The following is a 20,920-nucleotide window of genomic DNA, read 5'->3' as shown; positions in this document are numbered from 1 at the left end:
GTTGAGGTTTTTTCCGGGGTTTTCCCTCAACCCAATACGAGTAAATGCTGGGTAACTTTCGGTGCTGGACCCCGGACTCATTTCACCGGCATTACCACCTTCATATCATTCAGACGCTAAATAACCTAGATGTTGATACAGCGTCGTAAAATAACCCAATAAAAAAACATGATTGGATGGAGAGGCAGATAAACAAGGAAGGAATGTTATGGTATATATATATATATATATATATGACAACGCCATGTCCACTTGATGTGTGGTGCCAGAGAAGTAGTTGACGTAACAGTTCCCAATGCCTGAGGCATCTGGGAGTTAAAAAAGATATGTTACGGAACTGTTACAAGTGTCATTCTTTGCCTGCAGAAGGTTTAATATAGAGATAGTGAAAAAAATAAATGAGTTCTTTCAGTAGATTCCTCAAAGATACCGATAACAGTTTTCGAGAGAAAAAGATGAGTGTAATTTCCTGTTCCAAAATACACGTTCTGAGGATTAGTGATAAAGTTAGGTAGAGTTTGATGTAGAAATATATTAGTGACAATTAGCCGTACTTTCAGTGGCAAGGTTAGGTAAGATTTGATGATGAAATAGGTTAGCAAAAAGTAGCTCCTCTGTCACTCAGTGATAAGGTGATATAGCTTTTGATGAGATAGATTAGTGACGAGTGTTAAATGTGAATGTTAGGTCCATTATCCTTGTTCCATCAGACCTAATTATAACTTCATAATTCTATTCTTATATAGGGCCTAAGAAATAGTGTTGAACAAAATTAGTATTAGTGTTTTTGTGTGCATAAAGGCCCATAATTTAAGACGTCCATGGTGTATCATGTTTTGCACCATTTCGGCTCCCACCATTTCATACACGCAGTAACATCCAACATTGAAAACTACATAATAAACTTTATCATCAGAAAACGCAACAACGTACAACCACAGGAAATAGTTTTTACAACGGTTCAACAGATAGGTTTCCTCTTCCATACCTTTTCTGACGATGGAGCCGATGCATGGGGCCAAGCAGTCAAATGTTTATCTATCCATGATACAGCGCAAGGTCTAAAAAAAAATCTGGGATCACAATATCTAGGCCTATATCTACATTCGAGAAATAGAAGTTTGATTTTATGTAACACTTTAGCAAAATAGAAACATTCTAAAATTAAACATTTTGGACAATAACCAAATTCAGATTCGATGAAATAGGCCTAATGATTAACATTCACGATTAAATTACAAGGCGGGAAATAAAGTAATATGACAAAACTATCTCGCAGCGCTTTACTCACCACCCTTTCCAGAAGCCTGTATTAGTGTAGAACTTAGAACTGATGCATGCATAAGTATGTTTTGATATGTTCAGAAGTCATTAACATGTTGACACTTCGTAAGTATGAGTCATCTTCCATGTTTACATTTCCGACGTAATGCAAGCTTTGTCTCAAACATACTGATTCAAGTCGATAGTTTTATATTCACCGCCCGATCTCTCTTAAATACATAACCAAGCCAATGAGATTATAGGCATACGCCTGGAACTTTATATTCACAGTCCGATCTCTCTTAATTACACGACTAAGACAATGAGATGTTAGGCCTGCGCCTGTAACGGAGCTATGGTGGAACAAGGACAATTGGGCAAAATCGAAGTGTCAGAATAAGCCTCCACAGAATCATTTTTGTTTACCATGAATCTGATCAGATATAACAAGGAATGAAACTCAGAAAGTACTGGTCTTACATTATTGATACAATTTCAGTAAAATATCATTGGCAAATGGCGATGAAGTTCTACGCCTAATCTAGTTCCTTAATAATTTATCGTGTCTTAAATGTTTTCGTAGAATATATGAATGTGGAAACTTTGTAGACAATACCTGTGGACGAATGGAAAGCCTCGTAAATACACAAAGATTTTTTTCGAAATAGTAATGGACTGCGAACGTAAGAAGAAAGGCAGGCGCCATGACTTTAATGACGTAATGTTCATGTTCGCCAACACTACAGTCTTACCAACCGTAACACAAAATTCATAGGAGAAACTTCAGCCAGATGTCTCAACCCTCAAGCAGTTAGAAATTGTGAATAATTTTAGCACTCGACAGTAATGCTGCCAGTGTGTTATTGCATTTTTGTTGTACATATTATTAATCATTACTGAAAAAGAAATTATTAATAATCACAATGTTCTCGTTTTAAGATGTGCATGTTGCCGACAGTGCGAGTATTCCAGGTGTTCTAAAGATTATAAAATCCAACATGTACAGTATACTGTATGTTGATTTAAATTTTAACAAAATACTTATCCCACCTGTATAATAATAATCCGTGGCGCTACAGCCCATGAAGGGCCCAGGCCGACCAGCCGGCTGCTGACCTCACGTCCACATACCATACAGACAATACTGTCTGTCGTCTTAATCCAACTTTTTCTTGGTCCATCCAGTTTGTGTGGTGTCACTTGGAGTTTCATATTCAAAATAAAAAATTAATAAATTGTCTATTCTTTAACGATACCTTATTATTATGTCTGTTCCTTCTTCCGAATGAAACAAATAAAATTATATAATTCGAAGAATTGGAGGTAATTTACGTATTAAGAAATGATAATATCGAAACTATAAGGAGATCAAATGACTCGACCAAAGACAAACGTGGCGAAGAAACGTTGGAAAGCCGAAAGAAAATATATAATTAACATAACATATTGACTGCACAATTTTAACATAAAATTATCACACGAAGACAAAAATTGGTAACATTTCATGTTAAGATGTCAATAGACAATATACACTTGATTTCGCCTGCGAAGATATTGAATACTTTCCACATATCAGAACTGCTATTTGAGTTGCATAAACAAAAATTAAAGGCTTAAATCAGTCTGTAGGCTACAGACAACGCAATTGATTATGCAAATCTGGCTTTCAGGCAGTAGCTCCCTGTAAAGCAGGTTTGAATAATTTTAAGGAAAAATTGTTCCGGGGCCGGGTATCAAAGCAATTGATTGTTGGAAGTTGTAAACACGCTGTAGCCCAGGGATGTCAAAGCGCCTGCACTGCTGCTCATACTACAAGCAATACAAATCCAACAAGGTTCACATTACAGCAAGAGAAAGTACAGTTATCGCTGTTAAGGAAATGTTGTGCGGGTTCTTGAGAGCACGCAGTGCAGACGCTTTGACATCCCCAGTGTAGCCTGTTCCTTCTCCATATGGGCCAACAACACGGGGAAGTAAGGGGCATGTTATCTTGCGTACTGTTTACATTCCCTAGCTATCCGTTGCGCTGACTTTACATAATATATAACGTATTAATCGGAAACGTTTATTCATTGCACCATTTATTGCAGCAGATACTATGAAATATGTGAATGTGTGCTTTAATAGATTAACAGTCACTTCTTTTGTGCTTCCTTATTACTACTGGCTAATCACGTCGAACTGTTACTTTGACAGTGTTTTATTATTATTATTATTATTATTATTATTATTATTATTATTATTGTCTCTAATTAAAATAGCCATATATGTTAGTTACAACACAAACAGCAGGTACACATATATGTACATACGTAAGTGTCCTGCCCCAATGCAGGTCTTTCACTGCAAACTCAGCATTCTCTAATCTTTCCTATTTTCTGCCTTCCTCTTAGCCTCCGCATATGATCCATATACTGGGTGTTCAGTTCAAAATGTGTCATGGCTCGCTGTATGCCGTCATGTGGCTAGCCGATGAGCCTAGATAATTCAATCTTCCTACACTTCCGCAAAGGTGTATAACCTAAGAGGCAGAAAAGTTGCCTAGCAAGTACGGCGTTCATTCTGAAGAGTAGTACCGATACCTACGGTAACGCCAGTAGTGGCAGGAATGTGAACTGTTTGGAAATACGTACTGTCGGGATATGGGGAGAGGGTTAAGACGATTACTTAAGTATTTGTTGACATTAACTTCGACGGTCAACATGGACACGGAGCATTTGATTTGTGTTGTGGAATGTTACCGTACGCAACCGATGATAACAAATACCCTGCGTACGACTTGCCGGCGCAAAACACAGTTCGAAAGAGGTTATGGTAGCACACAGACCGTACAGACCACCATCTGTTGCTACGACGTTCAAGTTATACCGTACACGTTCTCAAGTTCAGATTGAAGAACGCCTTAAATAATAGGCAACTTCTCTGACTTATAAGCTGAAACTCTCTTCAAATCGGTGACCCAACAACAGTGACGTCATGACACACTTTGAAATGAACACCCAGTATATCTTAATGTTGTCTATCATCTGATAACTTTTTCTGCCCCGAATTCTTCTCCCGTTCACCATTCTTTCCAGTAGACAGTTTCTTCTCAGCCAGTAACCCAATCGATTTGTTTTTCTCTTTATGATCAGTTTCAGCATTATTCTTTCTTCACGCACTCTTTCCAACACAAATTCATTTCTTATTCTGTCTGCCCATTTCACATCCTCCATCCTTCTTCATATCCACATTTCAAATGCTTCTAGTCGCTTCTCTTCACTTCGTCGTAATGTCCATGTTTCTTCCCCATACAATGTCACACTCCACACAAAGCACTTCACTAGTCTCTTCCTTAGTTCGTTTTCCAGAGGTCCGCAGAAGATGCTCCTTTTTCTATTAAAATATTCATTTGCCATTGCTATTCTCTTTTGACCTCCTGGCAGAAGTTCATGTTACTGCTTATAGTGGGCCTACACCCGAAGTATTTTAAGCTGATCACTTGCTCTACTGCCTCATTTAGTAGGCTATTCGGAAAGTTATATTCTTTATTTTTCTTCCGACAACAGATATGTTAACTGATAAAGATAATGGAAGTGCTGCAAAGATTAAACTTACGAAATACTGTAGTTACATATACTGCCACTCGAATATTTTGGCCAGTTTTGTAGTGGTACTTGATATAACATCAAGATGTTGCAGGATGCATGAAGTAGGCATTCAAGTAGAAAATTCTCAGCATTCCGTATATAATTTCTGAACTAATTCAGGCCCACAAAATTTACTGTTCTGTAGGATAGGCCTATACACTCCTGAAAAATATATTTCATGAATGAATTTACTGTGAATATTCTACAATATGTTTTAACAATGTTGCGTTCCTAGTTCATATCTGATCACTGTATTTAAATATTGTTAACTGATATTTCTATTCTTTCTAACAGCCGTCCTGAGGAATTGGCAGCCTGCGTACACTCACGTACTGCACACCTATTAGAACCAGCCCTGATCGTATGAATCAATATATCAATCAGTCCATCAACTTATGTCTATTTAGTTTATTATTTTACTAAAATATGTGGGCAGCGAGTTACAGAATTTCAACGACTAAGGGCTTGTATGCCATACGCTGTGTGTGAATGCCTAAAACAACGATTTATGAACAACTTGAATAAGGCACTCTATACTTAGTTTTCGTAACCACGGCTTTTTCGCGAAATACGACTTTTTCAGCTGACGGAAGCAAATATTTTATGTTTCAAGCCCTTTCAGTTCAAAATATCGTATTTAAACGCTCGAAATAATGTGAAATTTTTGTGTATACGCGATCCTTTTGTTTTTAGGAAGAATTATTCGAAATTAATGTTTTTCAAGATCCATTTTTATTTTTTATTTAATTTAAAGTTTACAAATATGGATATTCGTGTACAAAATTTTGAATCTAATATTCAAACCCTATTTCAATACAGAAATTTCAACCTAATTTTTAAATAGTATTTCGAGTGACTTTATTTTTAAATCACCATCATTAATGCTGCTACAGCCTATTGCAGACTTTGACCGTCCCTACATTGCGCCTCTATTCATTCCTATCTTCTGCCTTCCTTGTTTCCATCCTTGTACACCCAGTACTTTCAAATTTTGTTCAAAACCATCCAGCCAGCTAATGTTAAGGCTCATTCACAATGAAAATTAAACATAACGTAAGTGTTAACTTAAGAATATAAACGTTACGGTAAAATCAAGAAGTCATATCATCATTCACGATGGGAACATAAACATAACCGCAAACATACTTGGTAACCATGGAAACATAACAACGACGCCATTTCCTCATATTCTGTCGTATACTTCAGCGCTCCACGATTGTGTTCTGTTTGCAAATCACGTAAGCATAAGCATGAAATTTTGGAGTTTGCAAACTTTCATGTTAACGTCTTACGGTAATGTTTATGTCAATGCTTATGTGAATCATTGTGAATGATCCCATTTGGTATCCTGGGCGCAAACTGTGTTTATGTTACGGTTATGTTTAATTTTCATTGTGAATGGGCCTTTAGGTCGTCTTATTCTTCTTTTGCTAACGGTTAGCATGCCTGGCCGTGAAACAAGCGGGCCCGGGTTCAAATCTTGGTTGGGACAAGTAAAATAGTATCCCTATCTATATAAGATATCAGTAAAAACCTGTTTGTAATTCTGTTTTGTCCTTTCTCTCCGTACCTCACATGGAGCTAGGGCGTGGACAGAACCTCTCTTCTACTGTACTTTAGTCATTAGTAGACTTCGTGGAATTGCCACGAGAATCGTAAGGTTTACTACGCACGCGGTATGGACTGCATGAGAAAGGGACGTGCAACGGATAGAGTATGCCTCTGATGTAAACACTGAGCAGTATACTGCGGTTACAATAAAACCTGTATCCTGCATTCAAGAAATATAATGAATGATCATTGAAGTAGGAAATGTCTAAACATATGAATACACGATTATTTTATAGTGAGATATATTAACTCTTAAAATTTAATGTAAGATACATCATCCTTGAATATGTGCAGTGAAGAGTTACGTACATTTTGAGCGACTGCAAAGTAACCTCCTCCGATGGTCACTCAAACAGTTTTTATATTGGGAAAATGTACGTTCAACATCACACGATGTAATAGGTGCATATTTGAAGAACGGGAAGTCACTACTTTTTAGTACACCAACTTCAGACGTCTTGTCGTGACCTGATAGCACATCATTTATAATACGAAGTTGTGAATAGGCAGAATTTTTAGCAATAACGTTTCTCAACTTATATTTTACTTTTTCTGAAATTAGTAAATTGTTATTTTGGATAACGGTTTGTGATACTTTATACACTATATTAAGGGCTTCTGAGAGTTGTAGTTTAGACGATTCTAACAGGGTGGTGCTTTTGGAAACGATTTTAAAATTAGAACCAATGAACAGAATATCTTCCAATAGCTGTTCAGAACGCAATGATTTTACTGCTGCAACAGCGGAACTGTCTGTGCTATCCAATGCATCAGTTACCTCCATTATTTTGCCGTAATATTCTGCATAATAATTAACAGCATCCAACCACGTTTTCCAACGGGTCAAGACTGGCTGTGGGAGTAAGGGTATTCCAGGGCAATTGTTTGGAACAGCAACACTCTCATTGTGGTATGTTTGATTGAATTCTTGTCTGCACTGAACATATGTTAAGCTTTGACTATTCCAACCACAGTAATGCAAAAACAAGTGCTTACATAGGTATACATTAGCTGTAGCGGCTCTAATCTATTTGGACCGGTCACAACTCTTAACATGAACTGCTTATACTACGAGACCGGGCGATCGCTCACCTCTTCTATACTATCGCACATCGGCAACCTGATTGCATGCTGCGTGTGGCAATTCAACGAAGTCTAGTCATTAGCTACTAGAGAAGGATTAAGTCAAGAGGAATAAACGTAGTATATATTAATACAATGGAATAAACAGAATCGTTTATAGCTGTTCAGGTAGACTAAGTATGTGATGCACCGCAGGCCTGTTTATTTATATGGTAGGGGAGACTGTTGTACCTCTAAACACTTTTCACATTTTATTTTTTTTTTTAATTTTGGAAAATGAAATATTTTAAATAAAAAAAATGTTTGAAATAATTATTGAAGATTCCTTTACGACTTCCTGTATGTATTTTCCTGCTTTACAGATCTATTAAGGATGGAAAAAATAAACTGAAGGGATATGTAATATGTTCAAAGGTACAACTGGTTCACGTACCTTGAAACATACCCTCTTGCATGTTGGAATATAGGTGGGAATATAGCTGTAAAAACTGACAATCATATTTAAAATGTATTTGCAATCATAAACCAGAGCAGGCTTCTCTGATTCAGATTTTATTTCCTGGAGAAGCAATAACTGCTTCAACAGCTTTCTTCAAGGCATCCGGATCAATTGGGGACCTCATAACTCCAGACTTACTTCGTAACATGATCTTAAAATAAAAGAAAAACAAAAACTGATAGTATTTTGTACCTTGGAACATGTTCCATGGTACAACATGTTTTGTGTTCAAAGGTACAAGAGGGTGCACTTTTAAACAAATATGACTTCCAGAACTAGAGATTCGAATAAATTATGGAAATTAAAATATTTTATTACTCACCACATGATAGGAAACACACTGTACTTGAAAGATATTAACAAATACAATCTGGTTTTGTGTTAGAAATATCAATGAACGAAATGTTTACTTTTGGTACTAAAAATTTCTTTTGTCTACAGAACTCAAACTTTGCAGTAATTCAAACTGAAACTACGACCAGAGCTACTTAGCGGCTTTCTCTACAATCTACTTCAATTTGAGTCCTCTAAGTAGCAGCAAAAATTAAAAAAAAAAAAAATGTTCGAAGGTACACTATGCTAAAGGTACAACAGTCTCCCCTTACTTACTTACTTACTTACTTACTTACTTACTTACTTACTTACTGGCTTTTAAGGAACCCGGAGGTTCATTGCCGCCCTCACATAAGCCCGCCATTGGTCCCTATCCTGAGCAAGATTAATCCAGTCTCTACCATCATATCCCACCTCCCTCAAATCCATTTTAATATTATCTTCCCACTTACGTCTCGGCCTCCCCAAAGGTCTTTTTCCCTCCGGCCTCCCAACTAACACTCTATATGCATTTCTGGATTCGCCCATACGTGTTACATGTCCTGTCAATCTCAAACGTCTGGATTTTATGTTCCTAATTATGTCAGGTGAAGAATACAATGCGTGAAGCTCTCCGTTGTGTAACTTTCTCCATTCTTCTGTAACTTCATCCCTCTTAGCCCCAAATATTTTCCTACGAACCTTATTCTCAAACACCCTTAATCTCTGTTCCTCTCTCAAAGTGAGAGTCCAAGTTTCACAACCATACAGAACAACCGGTAATATAACTGTTTTATAAATTCTAACTTTCAGATTTTTTGACAGAAGACTAGATGACAAAAGCTTCTCAACCGAATAATAACAGGCATTTCCCATATTTATTCTGCGTTTAATTTCTTCCCGAGTGTCATTTATATTTGTTACTGTTGCTCCAAGAAATTTGAAATTTTCCACCTCTTCGAAAGATAAATCTCCAATTTTTATAGTTCCATTTCGTACAATATTGTGGTCACGAGACATAATCATATACTTAGTCTTTTCGGGATTTACTTCCAACCCTATCGCTTTACTTGCTTCAACTAGAATTTCCGCGTTTTCCCTAATCGTTTGTGGATTTTCTCCTAACATATTCACGTCATCCGCATAGACAAGAAGCTGATGTAACCCATTCAGCTCCAAACCCTGTCTATTATCCTGAACTTTCCTAATGGCATATTCTAGAGCGAAGTTAAAAAGTAAAGGTGATAGTGAATCTCCCTGCTTTAGCCCGCAGTGAATTGGAAAAGCATCAGATCGAAACTGGCCTATACGGACTCTGCTGTAAGTTTCACTAAGACACATTTTAATTAATCGAACTAGTTTCTTGGGAATGCCAAATTCAATAAGAATATTATATAAAACTTCTCTCTTAACCGAGTCATACGCCTTTTTGAAATCTATGAATAACTGATGTACTGTACCCTTATACTCCCATTTTTTCTCCAATATCTGTCGAATACAAAAAATCTGATCAATAGTCGATCTATTACGCCTAAAACCACACTGATGATCCCCAATAATTTCATCTACAGGAACATCATTTTATTTTTACTTCAATTTTTATTGTACCTGCGTTTCTAAATGTACTTGACTCCCACCCTTTTCACTAATGTCCTTGCTAACGTCAGTCACACAAACTTACGGCCGCTGTTGCTAGCAGTGAAGTACTACAGAGTACAGTGTGTTTCAGAAATATGTTGCGTTTTCTATAGAAGAAAGAGCTTATATTATTGAAGTTTATTTTCACACAGGTATGGTGTGTAGCATAACTGAATTTATCTGTGTGGACTGAGCACAAGTGAAGATTAGAGTTACCGAAAGTATGGTACCCTATAATATGGTACGTTACTTAACAGCATTATTTAAACAAGAGTTTTGTTTTACTGTTTGTAAGTATGAAGGACGATGATGAAAACTGGAATATTACATTAGGCTATAACCGAATGTGAACAACAGTTTTTTTTCCACAATTTCCTGATTATACCTTTACGGAATATTTTCGTAGAAATGTAATTAATTTGGTAGATAAATTTAGAGCAACAGAGTGTACAGAAAGGAAGAAAAGTGTAAGATGGCCAACAAAGGTGACAGAATATGCTGTAGAAGATACTAGAGAAAGGATGCAGGGAAGTCCTAATAAGTCAGTCAAGAAGTTAGCTGTAGAAATTTGGGTTTCTTACGTAAGTGCTCACAAAATTCTCAGGAATAAATTAGGTTAGTAATACGCTGAATAAAGTAGACATTACATAATGAATATAACCGCCTGAAGAGTTGAGTTTATGAAAAAAAAAAAAATGTTGCTATTCTACTGTTTTTTTTTTTTTTTTGATAAAATACCGTAAAAGTAATGATCAAACTGAAAATCATAATACTGTATTTCCCTGAACATAAATGGATGCACTACTTTTCTCTGCTCCTATAGCTAGTAAAATGATTTGTTTACATATTGCATTAGCAACTCCAAACTCCTGTAATGGAAGGGGGGGTAACAGTGTTTCCAAGTATAGCCAGGTTAATGTTAAAAATGTTGGTAAAAATAAAGTGATGTCCCTGTACATATGGAGTTAATCTTCTCAAAAGGATATTCGACAAAATTTTGTACGAATAACAGCCTCCCCTACACACAAATTTTCTAGTCACGGTAGCTAGATCTTTAATACCCATATTACAATGCAGAAGCCTTACTGGGCTCCCGTGTCGAGTAGATCATTGTTGGGAACGTGTTCCATATGAATAGGAAAGAAAGTGCTTTAGAATCCAACGTGGGAAGCGAGAGAAAACTCGCTCGGCGCGGCAGTCGTGAACCACATCGCGTGGAGACCGGACGCGCGCCGCCATGCTGCTGCTGCTGCTGCTGCTGTTCCTCTGCTACGCGGCCTCGGGTGAGTGCTCGCGCCTCGCTCATCCGATTACCCAATGCTGTTGCCGCTATTGTTGTTTTTATTGTTGTACACGACATTGTGTTAGTAACAGAGTTATCCGATCAAAGTTATTTTTGTGAGCAAGCCATTTAGAAATTTTTGATCAAAATGTTTGTCTTACAAGACGTCAGAAGATAGCTATTAAACACACTGATTTTCAAATTTATATAAATGAAGTGCAGCGAGTATTTACGAAGCATCACGTATACTGAGTTTCTTTTTAATTTCTGCATTTTATCGCATCTTCTTCAAAATTTGACGTCAGTTAAATATTGCTAAAATGCATATGTGCACATTTTTTTCTAATTTAAATTGAAAAATGTGCCCAGAAAAATTATTTAAAACTAATTTATATCATTACCAAACATTACTCTGGGCCTCACATGAAGATAATTAATTTAATCCATTTTGAATCTTGCGTACACTACTTTTAACACTTGAATATAATTAATTGATTAACTAGTGGACTTACTCGTGTTAATTATGTTAAAACACACTACAAAGACATCTCAACACACAAAAAGCACAAACAAATAAATACGACCACACAGGTGTATACAAACTCACATGTAATAGTTACCATAAGTTCTACATAGGACATACAGGCAGATCATTCCAAACACGCTACAAAGAACACATTAAAGCAATAACCAGAGGACACAATACATCTACATACGCCGATCACATAACCAATGCTAACCATACATACAATAACATAAATCCGGACATGGAAATCCTACACATACAACCCAAGAACGAAAAACTCAACACACTAGAACAATACGAAATATACAAACACACTAAAACACACCCCGATCAAATTCTCAACACACAGATCAATTTCAGTACACACACACTATTTGACTCCACTCTTCAACACCTTTCAACAATCAAACACACCCACATAACAGGCAGAGAAGTTCGAGATGACGCCGTGATCTAGTAGGCTCTGAGGATGGTGCGTGAAGCACTGAAACAGCTGTAAGCCGCACAAATCTTACATAATTAAGACGAGTAAGTCCACTAGTTAATCAATTAATTTTAATTAATTTCCTAAAAGTTTAAAATAAAGCTAAAACCCCATACAATGAAATGGTGTATTAGTTTCTCCTGATCAAATATATACTTCATTAGAAAAAAAATATTTCGAACATTTGATTTTTTTGGCATTTCAACTTCACTGCCTGCCATAAAAATCACACCTTTATTAATAATAGTCATATGTGAAAATTAATGGAGCATTTCATTCATATATATGTTGTGAATATGTGCGCAAAGTTTCATTACTTTAGATGTCATTCAGGAGATATCATACTTCTAGTAAGTTAAAATGTGAAAACTCTGATTTGCGGTAAAATCACTTTAAAGTTTATAATATGCATTCTGAGAATAGTAATCACTTAGGCTATATGCGGTAAACTGAATTTATGACTACAGCCCGGAATTTTAGGCGCTAAAAGTTAATACTGTTCCTCGCTATAGTTTATAAATATAGAAGCCACGCTCCCACTTCTTTGAAATGTCATTATTGTCATTCAGTATTTTCTCTTTCGTACCGTTAAAGATTTTTCATCATCTTTGCCACCACTTAAAAAAAAAAAAAAAATATATATATATATATATATATATATATATAAATATATATCGATGAAATCTTCACTACAGTATTATTCAAGAAACAATAGACTTTTAGGCATCATATTTTAAAAAAAATGAAGAATGTGACTAACATTGTCCAAAACTCAGTAGCGCATCCCCTTAAGAAATTGGTGACCATTTTAAACGCAAAATTTCACGATAAACAATGTGTGAAATTTAATCTATTGAGATCACTTTAAAACCTGAAACTAGGGTTAACAGGTTTTTGTCAGAAAAAATACGGAAGATTTTTCACTATATATCGTAAACACTTTATTACTCTGAATAAAATACTGCTCTTTATACTGGTGAACCTTTTCATCCTGCGGATTGAGAAGTTATGCAGTCCCGGCGTATTACATACTATGCCGTAAACACAGTATTCTGCGTCGTATAACTTTCGGCCGAATTGACTGCTACGTACCGCACTGAGCACGAGCGGCTGGAACCACCTATTTACAGGCAAATTCATTGTCTAGAATGTTCTACGTATTTGGACAGAAAACATGTTTTCTAGAACGTTCTCGAAACACAGATAGATTAAGAAAAGAAAGTATGTATCCAGAGCAGTGATTTGAACCCGGGCCTGCACCGGTACAATCCAGCGTGTTAACCGTTCCGCTATCACAGCACATTAACACAGGTCAACATCGCAGCCTTATCGGATGGGCTGTTGAATGCGATGTGAGCACCTGCATTTCGCATCGCCTGAAAAATGCAGATTTGCCAGTTACCAATCCGCAGGATGAAAAGATTCACTCTGTATAACCTATATTTCATTTACTCCTTCTGGTATATCTCTCAACAATTTGTTCCACAATCTAAGCTGCTTAACTTTGATTATATTTAACATAATAATGTGCAAGTCCTATTTCACATGCTTTAAAATTAACATAATACTTACTTACAAATGGCTTTTAAGGAACCCGCAGGTTCATTGCCGCCCTCACACAAGCCCGCCATCGGTCCCTATCCTGTGCAAGATTAATCCAGTCTCTATCGTCATATCCCACCTCCCTCAAATCCATTTTAATATTATCCTCCAATCTACGTCTCGGCCTTCCCAAAGGTCTCTTTCCCTCCGGTCTCCCAACTAACACTCTATATGCATTTCTGGATTCGCCCATACGTGCTACATGCCATGCTCATCACAAACGTCTGGATTTAATGTTCCTAATTATGTCAAGTGGAGAATACAATGCTTGCAGTTTTGCGTTGTGTAACTTTCTCCATTCTCCTTTAACTTTATCCCTCTTAGTCCCATATATTTTCCTAAGAAACTTATAATCAAACATACTTAATCTCTGTTCCTCTCTCAAAGTGAGAGTCCAAGTTTCACAATCATACAGAACAGCCGATAATATAACTGTTTTATAAATTCTAACTTTCAGATTTTTTGACAGCAGACTAGATGGCAAAATTTTCTCAACCGAATAATAACAGGCATTTCCCATAATTATTCTGCGTTTAATTTTCTCCCGAGTGAGTTAACATAATTATTTATTATTATTATTATTATTATTATTATTATTATTATTATGTTATGTTAATTCACTCGGGAGGAAATTAAACGCAGAATAAATATATGCTGGATATGGGAAATTTATAGGGGATATAATAATAATAATAATAATAATAATAATAATAATAATAATAATAATAATAATAATAATCCGGGTAGCTCAGTTGGTAGAGCATCTGGCTACGGGCTGGAAGGTCCGGGGTTCGATGCCAGGTGGTGACAGGATTTTTTCTCGTTGCCAAACTTTCAGAACGGCCCCGAGGTTCACTCAGCCTCCTATAAAATTGAGCACCGGGTCTTAGCCGGGGTAAAAGGCGGTCAGAGCGTGGTGCCGACCACACCACCTCATTCTAGTGCCGAGATCATGGAAAGCATGGGGCTCTACCTCCATGCCCCCCAAGTGCCTTCATGGCATGTTACGGGGATACCTTTACCTTATTATTATTATTATTATTATTATTATTATTATTATTATTATTATTACATCCCCTATAAATTTCCCATATCCAGCATTTCACTCCTCGTAAGTTTGCTGGTCAGATGTTACATGCGCTCTGCGATTGTCAAGAATGACGTAAGAAGTTTAGTTCAGTATTTCGCCGATATGGCTGAATACTTGGCCTTAACTTAAAGGCCTATGTATATCGGAGATACTTGCAGCACACGTCAAAGCAGCTCACGCGTTGAATAGCATGACAAATTGACTACGCACAGGATTAATTCATTACTCATCAAATGTCCAAAACGAATCATTAGAGGAGTTAGAGCGATTTCCCTTTTTTGGTGCACTTACATAAAATATATTTGCGGATTTGTCAATTAATAAACAGTAATGAAATGGAATTAACGTCACAATATTTGCAAGTACGGTAGCTTGCTTACACAGACATGCTACTAGTTGGAAGTAGCCTCTGTATGTCATCGTTTTGTGTGTCGCAGGTTGTTGGCAGAGAACTTGCGACGGGCTACTCTGACTATTAAGTACCTTTCCTGACCGAACGTTGTGTGAAAGCTTACGAGAATCGGGTCGTCCCTTATTAATCTGTTCAATACGCGGTTAACGGGTTAAAACCTGGCTGAATGCGATGGATTTTAATGGGCGATGAAATCCTTAGCGAGACTTTATCGGGGGAAAAGTAGAACTCTCCATCTCGTGTCATAGATTTCCGACAAATTAAATAATGCTGCCCCTGACAGGCGGTTCCAGGCAACATTTTTAAGCCATTTCTCATCCACGTTGAATCAAGACGTCGTCGTCGCCATTTGATACGTACGAAAAATTTAGTAATGCTTTCGGATTATCGGACGTTCGGATTATTGAGGTTCGGATTATCATGGTTGTAAGACCTTCAATATTTCTCCAATCGAGACAGGGAAATCAAAAACTCCCTAATTCCAATAAACCAAATTTTATAGGAGAGAGAGAAAAAAACGTATTATTTCTTTTACTAACTTTAAATATTATACATTTATCTATTAATATTGTGTAAAATTACATTCTTTATTAATTAAATACTTCAAAACCTTAATTTTTACATTATCTTACGCTACAATTTGAAATAAACACTGCTGGAGTTAGTGGGTTTCTGACTTCCACAATGTATGAATTAAGAAAAGGGAATAAATGTGAACCATGTGAAGAAATGAAGATAAGTATATCATAATTCCCTTATGAAACATTGGAATATACGAGAAAATGGAAGTTTATTATTAAGATTAACATTGCTACATTTTTTTTTAAATTTCAAATATATGAGACAGAAACTCACAAATTACCATAAAGCACATCAAAATACACAAATAAAACCACAAACAATATGAAAATGTTAACAGAGTCTCATTCATGTTACAGATTCTGTTTTTTTTTCTCCCACTCTCATGTTCTTCCTGTGCATCTAGTTTCTAGATTACTACTGACCGCAAATAGAGTTTGGTAATTCATCCTACTTTCCTCAGAAATAAACTGCATTAAATTTTGCAAGTCCTTTTGCTTTCTTCTTTCAATGGCAATGCTGAATTGTACTTTAGTTGACTGGGGAATGATGCATCTGTATTGGGTTTCTGGAAGTTAATCGACTCCATATTGTGCCTTTAATAGTCTTACTTACATGGATGTCATAGATTTTTGTGACATTCTGAATACCGTATCGTATCACTTTACTCAGCTGGTTGAGCGATAGTGTTGCCACCTACCAGGAAATTAAGCTTGGAATGCAAAAACTCTCTTATTCCATGGAGTAAGTGGAGTTCTGACTTCCACGAGTTTTAAAACAGCCCCCAGAATGCAGATGAATGTCGATATTAGTGTATTCTTACCTTCCACGCATGCGGGACAAACTAAAAAGCATCATCCAGCCCATAACTCAATTTTGTCAAAAATTGGAGTTAGTGGGTTTTTGATCTCCCTGTCTCAATTACATTGATATAATGATATGATTCCTAATTTTAAAATTAATATTACATTGTGTGACAGCATAAACTGTTTTACTGAAACACATTACGAAAAACAGTACGTAGACCTAAGCCCTAAGAACTTCATTTCAAATTGTCGCCATGAATTTCATCTCCTGTATTATACACACATACATGAATTCTATGGCCCTTGCCAGCCAGCATTGTAACTTACTCATAGTGAGGACTTCATATCTGACCAGATACTTGAGCCCAGATCGGATGAAGATAGACGTAGATTAACTCTCATTCTGTGTCATAAATAAATCTGCTTATTATACAAATCTGGCTTTCAAGTATAGCTCCCTGTAAAGCGGACTTCAATAATTTCAGGGGAAAAATTGTATAATACGCGTTACTGTTTCGATAACAGAATAGTACATTATGCAACGAGCCTATAATGGCAGTAATTAAGACGCGAGTATGTTTATGAAACGAGCGCAAGCGAGTTTCATAATTTTCATACGAGCGTCTTAATTACTATTACAGGCAAGTTTCATACGACTTTTTATGCTCGACCATATTTCTAACTTGAAATTAGTCATAAGTATTCATGTCATTCTTATCTGACTGGGGAGCGGAACTGACCTTGTGCAATATCTCGTAAATTGTGAGATGTGCGCAGACGCGAAAGTATTGATTTTTTCCGAGAAACAAATGTCATTGACCTTGATATAATCTAGAGAGAAAAATAAAAATTAATCTTGATATAACCTTGAAATTGATTTAGACATTGAAAAACAAGATGACAAATTGAATTTATTTGAATATTATTTACAATTAACGCTAAGTATTATAGTAACAGAACATAACCTTCTGCGACAGTATTGGATTTCCAGCCTCCGTGACGTTTCGCTAGTTGTCTTTCGATTGCATATCCTGGAACAATTTTTCCTTGAAATTATTCAAATCGGCTTATTGTTTCTAGTGGAACATTCACAGCGGAGTTCTGGACTTGGACATGAAAAGGTGCACCTACTTTAGTTCTTACATCCGCGTGACAGGATGAGTCATTTCCAGATCCAGCTGTCAGTGTTGCCCGTATTTGCGTACTAATAACTGAGGTGAAATTTCAATATGCAAGATGTTTGTGCACTTTCTCCTTCGGGTCCTTACAATTGATTGACAAAGTGTTTACAGATACATGACTCGTGATCTGAGTGGTTTTACTTCAGTCTCTCTTCAACTAGTAACTTCTATAGCGGCAGCTTTTATTAAATATCTGTCGCGTATCGGCGTAAGCACAATCACTATTTTCATCTTCATTTTTCTGTACACACTTTTAACACTTATATACTACAGTAAAGAAATTGGAAATTTAATCAAACAGTAAATAAGTTGGACATTTAATCTGCACTATTTTTAGTCTTATTTAACGACTCTCTACCAATTATTAAATTAATTAGCGTCGATGAATTTGGTGATAGCGAGATGGTATTTGGCGATATGAGACCGAGGATTCGCCATAGATTACCTGACATTCGTCTTACAGTTGGGGAAAATATCACGCACGAGCCTAACTCCGGAACAGCAGAAAAACGCGTTATCGCCTGAGCTACGTCGGTGGGCAAAATCACTTTAATTACCATACTTTATATGTGATTTGTCTATAAATAATCGGCATAGTTTGGTGGGCGCGATATCTACAGTACGTATGTCCAGGAAGTCCGTATATCGCTATACCTTGCTAGTTTCTTATTTGCGTATCATATATTATTATATTGTAATTATTTATTATTAATATTCATAATATTAGTAACTGTTGTTGGTGCATTGTTGTTATATCAGTGTACCGTTGTTACTGTTGTTGAGTTCTCCTCACTCAAAGGTCATTTTTGGAGTTGAAATGGAAGACAAATGCGTTTTCTATTGAAAAAAAGGTTAGTCACGAGTGTAGGGATACATGAACGTCCTCACACAGGAGAGACAATTGGCATCATACGAGAAAACTTAGGGAATGAACTCAACTCAGAGAATGACGATCGAGTGAGGCGAACTCAACAAAAACGGTACACCTATAACTTACACATTTTTGGACGTAGGACCTTGAAATTTGAAATAGGCTATTAGTATAAAACAGGGTTTTCTTTACATTAAATCTTCTTTTTTTAATTTTATGAATAACAATTTCTTTCAAATTTTTCATTAAAAATATTAACAAATGATGTACCTTTTTCTAAACATTTGCTAAACCAATAAATCTAAAACTTTGCACATGTGTTACCAATACCTAAAGTAACATTTCGTTGCAACAAACTATTTTATTTAGGTTTCATACTATTTTTAAAAATATATTAGGTATGAAACACTTGTCTTTTAATTTTTTATAAGTTTTGTAATGTATAAAACTCGCAAATATTAACAAATCAACATTCTGGTATACGCCAGAGCACTTTCGTAATGTTTCGTAAATTTTCTACTTATATCACTGTGGTTCTAACGGCCTCAATTATATATATATATATATATATATATTTATTTATTTTAGTAGGTTATTTTACGACGCTTTATCAACAGCTTAGGTTATTTAGCGTCTCAATGAGATGAAGGTGATAATGCCGGTGAAATGAGTCCGGGGTCCAGCACCGAAAGTTACCCAGCATTTGCTCATATTGGGTTGAGGGAAAACCCCGGAAAAAACCTCAACCAGGTAACTTGCCCCGACCGGGAATCGAACCCGGGCCAACTGGTTTCGCGGTTAGACGCGCTAGCCGTTGCTCCACAGGTGTGGACCCTCAATTATAGGTCCATATATGAGGCAAATAATATAATTGTACATGTGTCATTTTTTATGTGCTGTAATTTATCTCTGTACATGAATCTTTTGTCTTTCTGTATTTGTGTGTGCAATTTTAGTTTTCTTGATTATTTCTTTTCTCTGCACTTTTTTTTTTAAACTTATTTGTGTATTTTGTGGTTTGTAACAGAAAGTCTGACGACTTTGAGTCCATAACATTAAATAAACGGACGGACAGACAGACAGACAGACAGATAAATAAATAAATAAATAAACAAGCAAACAAATAAATAAATAAATAAATAAATAAGTAAATAAATCAATCAATCAATCAATAAATACATAAATAAATAGGTAAATAGATAAATAAAAATAAATAAATAGGTAAATAAATAAATAAATAAATAAACAGATGAATCAATAGAAAAATAAATAAGTAGATAAATAGATAAATAGATGAATAAATTGATAAATAAATAAATAGATGAATAAATAAATACATAAATAGATAAATAAATAAATAAATAAATAAATAAATAAATAAATGAATAAATAGATAGATAGATAGATAGATAGATAGATAGATAGATAGATAGATAGATAGATAGATAGATAGATAGATAGATAGATAGATAGATAGATAGATAGATAGATAGATAGATAGATAGATAGATAGATAGATAGATAGATAGATAGATAGATAGATAGATAGATAGATAGATAGATAGATAGATAGATAGATAGATAGATAGATAGATAGATAGATAGATAGATAGATAGATAGATAGATAGATAGATAGATAGATAGATAGATAGATAGATAGATAGATAGATAGATAGATAGATAGATAGATAGATAGATAGATAGATAGATAGATAGATAGATAGATAGATAGATAGATAGATAGATAGATAGATAGATAGATAGATAGATAGATAGATAGATAGATAGATAGATAGATAGATAGATAGATAGATAGATAGATAGATAGATAGATAGATAGATAGATAGATAGATAGATAAATGAATGAATGAATGAATGAATGAATGAATGAATGAATGAATAAATAAATAAATAAATAAATAAATAACTAAATAAATAAATAAATAAATAAATGAATGAATGAATGAATGAATGAATGAATGAATGAATGAATGAATAAATAAATAAATAAATAAATAAATAAATACATACATAAATAGATAAATAAATA

General features: G+C 35.4%; 3 protein-coding genes across 4 annotated transcripts in view; 1 reads left to right on the top strand and 2 right to left on the bottom strand.

Moving 5' to 3' along the window:
- The window catches only part of LOC138707593 (plasminogen receptor (KT)), a 31,955-nt gene extending 29,958 nt beyond the window's left edge, over window positions 1-1,997 (bottom strand). Inside the window, exon 1 of one of the 2 annotated variants that reach the window (XM_069837202.1) lies at window positions 1,880-1,997. The gene's annotated coding sequence lies outside the window, so the exon portion shown is untranslated. Of the gene's footprint in view, window positions 1-1,291; window positions 1,313-1,879 lie in introns of those variants that run through there. The other variant, XM_069837203.1, reaches the window with a different exon arrangement.
- A 9,212-nt stretch (window positions 1,998-11,209) lies between these two features.
- Window positions 11,210-20,920, top strand: part of LOC138707591 (uncharacterized) — a 46,933-nt gene continuing 37,222 nt past the window's right edge. Inside the window, exon 1 of the mRNA XM_069837201.1 lies at window positions 11,210-11,318. Within this exon, the coding sequence (XP_069693302.1) occupies window positions 11,273-11,318 (46 nt within the window). The 5' untranslated portion in view covers window positions 11,210-11,272. The remainder of the gene's footprint in view (window positions 11,319-20,920) is intronic.
- LOC138707590 (uncharacterized) overlaps window positions 19,573-20,920 on the bottom strand; it is a 122,176-nt gene continuing 120,828 nt past the window's right edge. Inside the window, exon 10 of the transcript XR_011334283.1 lies at window positions 19,573-19,654. The gene's annotated coding sequence lies outside the window, so the exon portion shown is untranslated. The remainder of the gene's footprint in view (window positions 19,655-20,920) is intronic.

Source organism: Periplaneta americana, chromosome 10, assembly GCF_040183065.1.
Source record: "Periplaneta americana isolate PAMFEO1 chromosome 10, P.americana_PAMFEO1_priV1, whole genome shotgun sequence".
In the NCBI taxonomy this organism is placed as follows: Eukaryota; Metazoa; Arthropoda; class Insecta; order Blattodea; family Blattidae; genus Periplaneta; species Periplaneta americana.
The sequence above is the reverse complement of the archived record's forward strand: the minus strand, read 5'-3'. Positions and strand labels throughout refer to the sequence as shown.